This window comes from Mustela lutreola, chromosome 7 (assembly GCF_030435805.1).
Source record: "Mustela lutreola isolate mMusLut2 chromosome 7, mMusLut2.pri, whole genome shotgun sequence".
NCBI lineage: Eukaryota > Metazoa > Chordata > Mammalia > Carnivora > Mustelidae > Mustela > Mustela lutreola.
The window spans coordinates 70,360,461-70,372,609 of record NC_081296.1 but is presented as its reverse complement, the minus strand read 5'-3'; the positions used below and the strand labels follow the sequence as shown (position 1 = coordinate 70,372,609).

The 12,149-nt window shown below is 36.6% G+C and overlaps 1 protein-coding gene across 2 annotated transcripts in view; it reads right to left on the bottom strand.

Moving 5' to 3' along the window:
• GOLM2 (golgi membrane protein 2) overlaps nucleotides 1–12,149 on the bottom strand; it is a 107,238-nt gene that overhangs the window by 61,114 nt on the left and 33,975 nt on the right. For both annotated transcript variants that reach the window (XM_059181394.1, XM_059181395.1), the window contains exons 3-6: nucleotides 6,743–6,845; nucleotides 4,954–5,044; nucleotides 685–829; nucleotides 57–137 (exon numbers count right to left, since the gene is read on the bottom strand). In XM_059181394.1, coding sequence (XP_059037377.1) covers nucleotides 57–137; nucleotides 685–829; nucleotides 4,954–5,044; nucleotides 6,743–6,845 — 420 coding nt within the window. The remainder of the gene's footprint in view (nucleotides 1–56; nucleotides 138–684; nucleotides 830–4,953; nucleotides 5,045–6,742; nucleotides 6,846–12,149) is intronic.

Below are 12,149 nucleotides of genomic sequence, written 5' to 3'. Positions count from 1 at the left end.
GACTGTGACTTTTACTGAAAGAGGGTAGGGTAAATACTCTGATGACTTTTACTTACCAGTAGGAAGATCTTCAACTTTTGCAAGGTCATTCTCTTCTATTCCAGGCATTCCTGCATCACCACCTCGTTTGATTTGTTCTGCCCAAGTAACAAAAGATATAATTTGTTTTTTTTTTTAATAAGATTTATTTATTTTACAGAGACGAGAGACCAACCATGGGAAAGGGTGCAGTAAGAAGGAGAGAATCTCAAGCAGACTCCACGCTGAGGGTGGAGCCCGAGAGAGGGCTTGATCCCGTGACCTTGAGATCATGACCTAGTCAAAATTCAGAGTTGGCCACTAGGGGGTATAGCTCAGTGGTAGAGCATTTGACTGCAGAGTTGGCCACTTAACCAACTGAGCCATCCCAATAATTCTTTTGTTCCCTTACATAATTGAAAAGGTTTTGAACAAATGTAATAATCAGTTTCTAAAGCATATTGTTATATCTTGCTTTGGACACAGTTGTAACTCTAAAACAATTTACTCTCTTCTCTTTTCTATCAAAAAATCCAAATTTGAAACAACACTGACACCTAATCATAACTGAGCTAAAATCAAGCAATATTCTTTGACTGAAAATGTTCACTTCAAAGTGAGTAGAAAAAGTTAATATACTATTAACACAAAACAAAATAGTAATACCTTTCCCATGTGGAATATGATTGCTTGATGGTTCTTCGTTCTTATCTGCAGCATTCTCAGCTACTTTGGGAATGTTTTTAGGTACTGCATGATTGTTTATACCCAAATCATTTTCATCTTTTGATTCAAACTTGTTTGAGTTTTGCTGTTAAATAAAGATTTGGTAATAGTAAATATTTTTCAGTTCAAAAGATTAAGCAATTGACACAACTACCAATTAAATGTTCTGAAACAGTTCATTTTCTGAAGCATATACTATGGTTCCAAATTCCAAACACTTGGGAGATGTGGGATATAATACTATTTTCTGTTCAGTTTTTAGACCTAATATGAAATAAAAGAATAACAATTTTTAAAGTCTCTAATTATAGTAAGTGGTCTTAAGTGTTGGGCAGAGGTAATTTTCTTTGGCCATGCTGAGGGAGTGATGCTGCAAGATAGTCTTGCTGAGCACTGTAGGTTGCTGTGGAGGACTACAGCTGGGCATTATTCTAGGTGCTATGGGCAGGGTGGGTTCTCTAAAGGCCTATGGTGTGATCAAGCAGGATGGTGGACTACAAGAGGCTAGCACATGGGTGCCCACTCAAGTGTGACAGATGGCTAGTGACCCTGCCAGGCTTTTCCAGAAGCAGAAACAGCAAGGGTGGAAAACAGCAGACTTCTTTCTAGGTGTACTGGCCACCCAAGCATAGGAAGTAATGGCAGAACAATACACAGGTCAGTGTATTCTAACATGCTTCTAACCCAATCATCTCTTTGGAAACTTGAATCTTCAGATACTTGGTTAGGCCTGACTCAATTTTATTGGTGGGTCAGTTTTGCCTTTCATATTGGTTGAGTGACCTCAGTAGAAAATTGAGAGAGGAAGGAGTTAAATACACATACTTGTGTTGCCACCTAGGTCCTTCTACTTAATGTTTAATGCATATATAAATGCTTTGTCAACTCTAAAGCACTATGCAATGTTACAAAAAACAATATACTAAAAAATCTAAAGGAAATCTAGAAAAACAAGTCAAATTATAAAAATTCATTATAAGAAACAATAGTACTAAAAAATCTAAAGGAAATCAATAAAAAACAATAGTACCAAAAAATCTAAAGGAAATCTAGAAAAACAAGTCAAATTATAAAAATCTGTCACAATGAAGAAGAAAAGGTGTTTTGACAATCAGGTATAGGTATTCCAGTGGGGCTGGTAGATAACATTAACAATAAACATTTGCACTGTGCTTTATAGTTTACAAACTGCTTTCAAATCTATCCTCTAGTAAAGTGAACAGCTTTGGGAATAATGAAGTCAGACTGAGGCTTGAAGAAGTTCAGTAGCTTATTCAAGATTACCAAGATAGAGAGTTACAGAGAAAGGATTCAAACCACAGTCTTCCTCACTCCCACATTTCCTAGGAGCCAATTCTGAGCTTAATAATCGATTAGTGAAAGAATAACACTGAAATTTTTGAACATGTCAATAGGAAGGCTGAGGGTAAGAAAATCCATGAGGTTTCCTGAAGAGCCAGGCTGTATCTCTGTGCATTTAACTATAATATTATATCATAAGGCTATTTCTATAGTACTCTTTGTAGAGGTAGATAAAAAAATTAATATAAAGCAAAACTTAAAGTCAACAAATTACTGCTCAAAAATACTTTCCCATTTAAAATAGTTAATCAAGATGAATTATTAAAGATAGTACCTTGATATGATTGGACAATAGCAAATATTCTTTTTTTTTTTTTTTTTTTTTTTTTAAAGATTTTATTTATTTATTTGACAGAAATCACAAGTAGATGGAGAGGCAGGCAGAGAGAGAGAGAAGGAAGCAGGCTCCCTGCTGAGCAGAGAGCCCGATGCGGGACTCGATCCCAGGACCCTGAGATCATGACCTGAGCCGAAGGCAGCGGCTTAACCCACTGAGCCACCCAGGCACCCAATAGCAAATATTCTTAATAAAATTAGATGGCTTTCTAAATGCAATGTTGGTGATGTGGTAAGAGGGCCACCTAAATGTTTTTTAAATAAAACTTTCTATTCTGAAATAATTTTAGACTTACAGAGAAGTTACTACTCCTCACCGGATTTCCCTTAATGTTAACATCTTATGTTAGCACAGTCCATTTGCAAAACTATGAAACCAGCATGAGTACCTTATTAACAGAACTCCAGACTTTATTTAGATTTCACTTCTTTTTCCATTATGCCCTTTTTCTGTTCTAGGATCCAATCTAGAATACTCGATTTCATTTAAGCCCTCAGGTCTTCGTTTTCTCTGCTCTACAACAATTGCTCCTCCTTCATAGCATGAAAGCAGTAAACAAATGACTATGGCTGTGTTCCCAAAAAAATGGTATTTATAGACACTAAAATATGAATTTCTTTTAATTTTCCAATGTCATAAAATATTCTCTAGGTTTTTTCTACCATTTTTTTTTAAGGTTTTTTTTTTTTTTTTTAATTTATTTGCCAGAGAGCACAAGTAGGCAGAGAGGCGGGCAGAGAGAGAGGGGGAAGCAGTCTCCCCGCCGAGCAGAGAGCCTGATGCGGGGCTCGATCCCAGGACCCTGAGGTCATGACCTGAGCCGAAGGCTTTAAGCAGAGGCTTTAACCCACTGAGCCACCCAGGCACCCCTTTTTCAACCATTTTTAAATGTAATAACCATGTTTCACTTATGGGTCATAGGGAAACAGGGAGCAGGTTGGATTTAGTTTGTAGACCTCTTCATCACAGTAATTTCTAAGGTAGGCATGTGGTTGGTTAAAAAGAAAAATCCCTGAATACAACTTATGCTTGTTTCATACAGTTTCCATTAGATTTGTTCCAATGAAAAAAACAACTGAAATTTCACAGAATCAATTTATTATGATAGTAGAACAGGGAATGAAGGATAGGGAGTAGGACTAGCAGCTGGCCTGAAGGGTAAGGGCTGGTGCATTACCCTAGAAAGAAGTTCCTCCCCTCTTTGTTCCATTTAGGGCAAAATAAGGGTAAATAAAAACTGGAGAGAACATTAGTTAACTAATAAGATAAAAATAGCCTAGTACACACTTGCCCAGAAAAAAGGAAAAGGTCTCACCTGTGCTTCTTGGGTGAACAGAAGAGAGTAAATTTATCCCCTTATTTATATATTGGTCTTATAATAATTCAATTGCAACAGCAAACCCCTTTCTTTTGTGTTCTACTATGCCCCTCTAGCCATCTTGTGTCTCAATAATACCTCTGGCTGCCTTCAATGCCTCTATGCTAAGATAGTAGCTCACTTAGTCACTCACTGTCATCTTCCAGCAATCTATGCTCACATTTCTTCAAGGCAGACTGCAGATGAGCAGCAGCTACTCCACTTTGTAGATTCAAAAAAATGAAACAGAAAGAACAATGCCCTCGATATTATGCTATAAAACAGTGAGTTAGCCAAGAACAAATTTGGTTTCCTTAACTTCTAGTCCTGTAGGTAAGATGCTAACACTTTTCACTATTCCATCTCTCTTTAAATCCCAAGACTTTTTGCAAGTCATGGTTAATCAGATGAGATTACAGGATGCAAAAAAAAAAAAAAGCATGTCCTAATGTCTAGTAATTTTCAAATTCCTTCCATTTCTAGCAGGGCCTTCATAACATATAGCAAATGAAAATGGATAAATTAATAAAAGAAATTGCCACCCCCAAAAATATGAATCAAAATGACTAATGTTTCATTTCTGTGTTTTAAGAAAAGAATTTAAAGTAACAGAGATTAATACTTTATGAACAGGCGTCTCAAATTTTTCTATTTCTCAAAAGCATAAAATAAGTAACTGATGGAATATCCACTTTACAATCTGAGAAATATATTAATAGCAAAATTATTTTTGAAAGTCAGATAAAAAATATTTAACTAGTTATAAGAGTTGAGGTTATATTTTTGCAAATGTCTAATTTACTCAGCAATAAAAACACTGCAAGTCAATTTTAGATACTGGCAAGCTAGAATACTTAAAAACAATGCTTTATGACAAAAGTACATATTTTAATTTCTTTTTTTTTTTTTTTTTTTTTTTTTTTTGACAGAGAGAGATCACAAGTAGGCAGAGAGGCAGGCAGAGAGAGAGGAGGAAGCAGGCACCCTGCTGAGCAGAGAGCCCGATGTGGGACTCGATCCCAGGACCCTGAGATCATGACCTGAGCCGAAGGCAGCGGCTTAACCCACTGAGCCACCCAGGCGCCCCCATATTTTAATTTCTAAATTACAAGATTTATAATAAGAATGTATTCTAAGTATTTGTTAAATTTACCTTTTGCTCCTGCAAAAACTGGTCAGCTAACTTTTTAATATTTTCTTCATGTTGTGCTCTTAACTCCTTGATCTGTTGTCCACACTGAAAACTAAATCACAGAGTCATTCTTTTAAGCTATATTATCTTGCATTGACTTCTCAAAGTTGTCTAGAAGTTGAAAACATACATTTATAAAGATAAAGCATTCAGTTAGCAAGAAGGTGGGCACAGGACAAAGAAAAGACATAAAAATAGTTCACAGTCAAAATTCTGAGAATATTTAGGATAAAGAATACTATAAAGCTAATTAAAATAACAGAAATTAGAAAGATGAAAAATTGTTTTTATAAATTACATTTATAAAGAAACAACCATCAAAACCAACTTCAAACACAGAAGAGAAAAAACATCACAGAAGAGAAAACCATGAGACCAATATATAGTAACAGATGAGAAAACATAATTTTATGAGTTGATAAGGAATAGCAGCAGATGATTTATCCAAAAGATAGCATTTCAACACAACAGTAAGAGTCTAAACCATAAGAAGAACAAGAATGGAAGGAACAAATAAATAAGATAGAATGGAGCCATCAAGAAAAACGTGAAAGAACAGAAGAGATAAAGATTGAGAATTTCCACTGGACAAATGGTCATAGAATACAAATACATCATTCATGCAAAAAGAAACAAATAGTTGTAAAATAAACAAAAAATGTTAACTTTAACCATTAAAAGTACAATTAAACTTCTTCTATGTATATATGATGGTACTTTATTCCTATACTAGCAAAATTAAGACTGAATTATAAAAGCCAACATTGGTAGGGGTATGGGAAAATATTTACATTATAAATTAGTACAACCATTTTTCATAAATGTGATACAAACAAAACCAATAAAACATTTTGTCTCAGGAATACTGTATTTGAGAATATATACCAATGAAATAACATGAGAGAGAAATCCTTTTTGCATTAAAATTTCTATAACTTGTGTTTACTACAGTAAGATAAGGAAAACTACAACAGTCCAGCAATTAGGAGAGATTAACAATTGGTACACTAACAATTTGTACACTAACATGCTGGAATAATATATTACCCTTGAATATGCTAACTCTCTAATTCTATAGATAAATTGAAAACTAATGAATACTACCGAGTTAAAATACATGTATGTAAGTAAATACATATTGATTACCTACAAGAGTAGAAGTCAGAAATGGATACATGGTGCTTTAAAATATGGTTCATCTTTCTAGTTTTGGGTATGCAGATCCAAAAGATAACTTTCATTATAAAATTGATTAAAGAAATAACAAATTTTTAAAGAGTGATTGCTAGAAAGACATTCCCTGACCTCCTCACCAACTGAGTGTAGAGGTGTACACAAGAAGACTGAAATACAGAGCAGGAGCTGCTGGAACTCAATCCCTCAGCCATTCTGGGGACACCTCCCAGCATGGGCTTTGTCTTCTGGATGCCCCTCAAAGAGAACCACAGATTCTGTCAGTCTTTGCAAATCTAATGCAATGAAATTCAGGCCTTGCAAGATTTTCTGGCTGACAATGAGTTGTTCTATACGTGCAGACTAAACATATCTTGTAAAAGATATTTTCATGGTGTTTAACATATCAAAATGAAAGAGAGTAGATTTCAAAGAGGCATAGAAATAGAACAGAAAAGGAATTTAAAAGACCTAAGGAAATGAAAGAAAAAAACAAATCAGAAAGAAAGAAAGATATTGTCCAAAAGTTGGACAAATATTCCAGATTTATAACTATTTGTTGTATATAGCATCTCACCTCTCATATTCTAACCTCTTTACAAGGTAAGTAGTGTTCTTCCTGTAGTCCTGAAGCTGGTCTTCTTGTCGAAGAAACTCCTGACGAAGTTCAGCAAGTTGCTCTAGCCACACAAAGAATCAAAGGAATATAATTTACTCACTCTAATGCTTCTTATCAAGAAATTACAGGATTTTAAAAATTTATATACACTTCTCAATTTCTTTACTCAGACTCTCGGGCAGTTAAATTATATAATTAGTACCACATTTAATTGTCTTTTATAACACAAGCATGGGCAATAAAATTTTTTTAAAGATTTATTTTTTTATTTAAGGTGGTGGGGAGAGAGAGTGAGCAGGGGGAGGGACAGAGGGAGAGGGATAGGGAGAGAATCTCAGGCAGACTCTGCACTGAGCAGGAGCCCAAGATAGGGGCTCTTCTCTTGACTCTGAGATCGTGACCTGAGATGAAACTAAGAGTCAGATGCTTAATATCAACTAAGACAAAAACCAAAAAACCCTAACTCTTTAAACCTATCTGCTTTATAAAAGGGGAGTTGGGGGGGGTGCCTGGGTGGCTCAGTGGGTAGCCTGCTTCCCCCTCACTCTCTCTGCCTGCCTTTCTGCCTACTTGTGACCTCTGTCTAATGAATAAATAAAACTTAAATAAATAAATAAATAAATAAAAGGGGAGCAGGGAATCAATGTGTTGGCTATGGATAGAGAATTCACGGTTTCTTTTTCATTCTAAATCACATTTGACTCCCAATTTATTTATTTATTTATTTTTATTTTTTAAAAGATTTTATTTATTTATTTGACAGAGAGATATCACAAGCAGATGGAGAGGCAGGCAGAGAGGGAGATAGAGGGAAGAGGGAAGCAGGCTCCCTGCTGAGCGGAGAGCCCGATGCGGGACTCGATCCCAGGACCCCGAGATCATGACCTGAGCCGAAGGCAGCGGCTTAACCCACTGAGCCACCCAGGCGCCCATTGACTCCCAATTTAAATGCCAATCACTATGGATCTCATTTCTAGTTCTGCTACTAATGCTAGGTCCACATATACTATAATTATATTTTCAAAGCTTATAATTTCTGGACAAGAGCTGAAAGTTTTAGTTGTAATGAATAACATGAAATTCCAAGCTGAAGAGTAGATTAAAAGTGGGACCAGATACTCTTCCCTGCCCCCTGCTCCCCAGAGAAGGGGAGGCTGGGACGGGCAGAGGGAGAGGGAAAGAGATCTTTAGTAGGCTCCATGCCCAATGCAGAGTAGGAACCGCTGCCAGGATTGATCTCACAACCCTAAGATTATGACCTGAGCCAAAATCAAGAGTTGGAAGCTTAACGGACTGAGCCACACAGGTGCCCCAGATACTCTTTTGTTGACATTTAATCCACAATCACTGGCCCCATATTTTGTAGATTGCTCCCTCTTCACATGACCCTACAAATAAAAGAAATGTAGCCAGAGAAGAGAAACGTCAGTTTCTTAAACAGAGGATTAAAAAAATTCGGGCACCTGGGTGGCTCAGTTGGTTAAGCAACTGCCTTCGGCTCAGGTCATGATCCTGGTAGTCCCAGGATCAAGTCCCACATCAGGCCCTCTGCTCATCAGGGAGCCGGCTTCTCCCTCTGCCCCTTGCCCCTTTCATGCTCACACACTCTCTCTCTCAAATAAAATCTTTTTTAAAAAGATTAGCTAACAGCCTTAGCAGTAAGCAAAAGTAGTAGTTAAGAAAGTCTTAATTTTTATAAATGGCAACAGAAGTCTTTTCTATATAAAGTAACATTTCTTAAGACTAAATATATCTAATCATAATGTACCAATATTATAACATCTACTTCTCATGGAAGGCTTCTAAAATTAGTCTTATTACTTTAAAGGCACTCCAAAAATGCTTGGGATTTAAGTTTTCAAAAAGCAGAGGTAAAACATATTTATAATGTAATTATATACATGTAAAAAACTGGACTAGAATAACAACATACCAAAGTGCTACCAGTGATCATGTATAATGGTGAGATTCTGAGCATATTTTTTTCTCTACTTTCTAAATTTATTGTGGAATCATAACTGTGACAATGACAACAAATAAAAATTTTAAAGTCAGATGGACACTTGCTGAAGTATATAAATAAAACATTTAAAACATGCATATTGGGACGCCTGGGTGGCTCAGTTGGTTGGACAACTGCCTTCGGCTCAGGTCATGATCCCGGAATCCCGGGATCGAGTCCCACATCAGGCTCCCAGCTCCATGGGGAGTCCGCTTCACTCTCTGACCTTCTCCTCGCTCATGCTCTCTCTCACTGTCTCTCTCAAATAAATAAATAAAATATTTAAAAACAAAACAAAAACAAAAACATGCATATTAATAGTTATTGTATACTATAATAACCAGGGGTGAAAAGTTAATGATTCACATAAAAATGTTTGTAATTGATAATTATGTTTATATATTCAAGCCACATTTTTTATTTAAAAAAAATTTTTTGAGGGCACCTGGGTGGCTCACTCATTAAGGATCTGCCTTCAGCTCAGGTCATGATCCCAGGGTTCTGGGATCAAGTCCCACATTGGGCTCTCTGCTCATTGGGGAGCCTTCTTCTCCCTCTCCCACTCCCTCTACTTATGTTCCCTCTCTCACTGTCTCTCTCTCCCTGTCAAGTAAGTAAATAAGATCTTTAAAAAATATATTTTTGAGATAGAACACTGTATAAGTTTAAGATGTATAACATGTTGATTTAATTCACTTATGTACTGTGAATGATTACCACTAAAGCATTAGCTAACACCTCCATCATTTCACATAATCATCATTTGTTTTTTGTGGTGAGAACATTTAAGATACACTCTTAGCAATTTTCAAGTACACAATACAGTATTCTTAACTATAATCACGATGTTGTTTATTAGATCCCCAAACTTACCCATCTTATAACTGAGAGATTGTACACTTTGACCAACATCTCTTCATTTTCCCGACCCCAACTTCAACCCCTGGTAACCACCATTCCATTCTGTTTCTGTAAGTTTAGTCAAGCCACATTTTAACTTTCTTTTTACTCTATTAATTCTCCAATATGTAAACATGGTTGATCTTCATAGTTTTTCACCTGTTACAACCACCTCAGATAAAAATAGCAAATTTGATGTCAGGTATCCCTGAATAACACATTCTGCTTATTACTTGACCCCTGGCCCCATCTCCTAAGACACAGAGGACTAGAGGTAGGACAAACTCTGGCCTCAGCTACGGATGTTGATTCTACAGAGACAATGAGATCTCAGCAAGAGGCAAAAAAGCCTTGTAGCTTATGGTCAGCCAGTTCAGTGAACCTGTATTCAGGCAGGAAACTGAAAAGTTACTGCAATTAAAAAAAATGAGCACCACTAAGTAGCTAGCCACTAGAGAATGTACTTCAACTGGTGGTCTTTAGGCTTCTATTCTCCCACACAGTAAAATAACTGAAGTAGCTAAGTTTATCTTCAGAATGAGCCTGAGGCTTAGTATGGTTTCAAGATTTGAGGGGCACCTGTGTGGCTCAGTCAGTTAAGCATCTGCCTTCAGCCCAGGTCATGATCCCTCATGATTCCAGGGACCTGGGATCGAGCCCCACATTGGGCTTCCTGTTCAGCGGGGAGTCTGCTTCTCCCTCTCCCAGTCTCGCTGCTTGTGTTTCCTCTCTTGCTGTGTCTCTCTGTTTCAAATAAATAAATACAATCTTAAAAAAAAAAAAAAAAAAGATTTGGGATGGCTTCTCCTCCTCCCCATACAGTTTTTCCCTAACTACATCGGAAATTCCTTTATAAAGAACTAAAGTTTTATTTCTAACTGGAAATAAAAGGCTTAAAATATAATTGACAAAGAAAAATAAAACACCAGTGAGTTCCAGTCCATGTAAACTACCAGATTCTTTTCTGTTTGAATACAGGGAAAGGATTATAAAGCCGGGAGCTAATTGGTGCTTTAATACAAAGACCTGAAAAGGGGAGAAGTAAATAGATTGGAGAGCAAAACTAAAGAAAAATCTTTCCTATATTTCAATTTTACCTTCAGCTGATGGCGTGTTTTTAAATTTTTTTAATTGTCTTTATTCTACCTTTTTTCTTGCAGTATATTTTATTTTACTTTTTAAATAGGCTCCACACTCAACATGTGGCTCAAACTCACAACCCCAAGATCAGGAGTTGCATGTTCTACCCAACTGAGCCAGCGAAGCACCCCTTGTTTTCTTTATTTTAAACCCAAAGATACTCTATGTCTATTGTGGCTCCCCCTGAAAACCACAGCAGGTTTCTCAGAGTAACTTAACAAGAGATCAGGTCTATAGCTGATCATGCAGAATGTTCTACTTCTGACAGTAACACCAGGGTATATTACAGAAAGGCATGGCCATACTCCTTCAAGAGAGATGTAGTTGGGTGCCTGGGTGGCTCAGTGGGTTAAAGCCTCTGCCTTCGGCTCAGGTCATGATCCTACAGTCCTGGGATCGAGCCCCGCATCGGGCTCTCTGCTCAGCAGGGAGCCTGCTTCCTCCTCTCTCTCTCTCTGCCTGCCTCTCAGCCTACCTGTGATCTCTGTCTGTCAAATAAATAAATAAAATCTTTAAAAAAAAAAAAAAAAAAAAAGAGAGAGATGTAGTTAAGAAATGGGTTGCCTAGAACCAACACTTAAGGCAAAATAAATAAATAAATAAATAAATTTACTTCTAGAAAATTTTTATTTCAAATTTCCTTTCAGTAATAGGCAAGCTATTCAAGATAAATGGGTGTATACTAAAATGTTACTTTGTTATCTCAGGGATTAAAAACCAACTCTCATTCTTTTCATTTCCAAAAAAATATTAACTACCATAAGGTTTTTTAGTCTTAGTGTGTATTAATTCCATTATACCCAATATTAATTTCAATGAAAAGAGTCCAATTTGAATTTTATAGTTGATTTGAAGTTTCTTTCAGTAGAAATACTTCCTAAAGTGCAAAAATCCATTTAAAAGGATATTCACTCCTAAGAGTCCAAGCTTTAGTAATTGCACTAAGACCAAAAGTTGTACAGTTATGAGTTCAAATCAAAGCCTTTCTTACCAATAAAGATTATCACAGAAAATTTCTGAACATCTCAAGATCTACATCATTGCACACAATACAATAAATAAATATTTTTACTCAGTCACATGGGTTGTCATTTTCTTTGGCATTGACTACCACAAGCCACTGGACTCTCATTCAACTGATCTATGATTATTTAATAGGAAAGTACTTTGATGACAAACAGAATCATTTGTTAAAATAGCAAGCAGAGGGGTGCCTGGGTGGCTCAGTAGGTTGAGCTTCTGACTTCGACTCAGGTCATGATCCCAGGATCCTGGGATCAAACTCTGCATCGGGCTCTCCGCTCGGCGGGGAGCCTGCTTCCC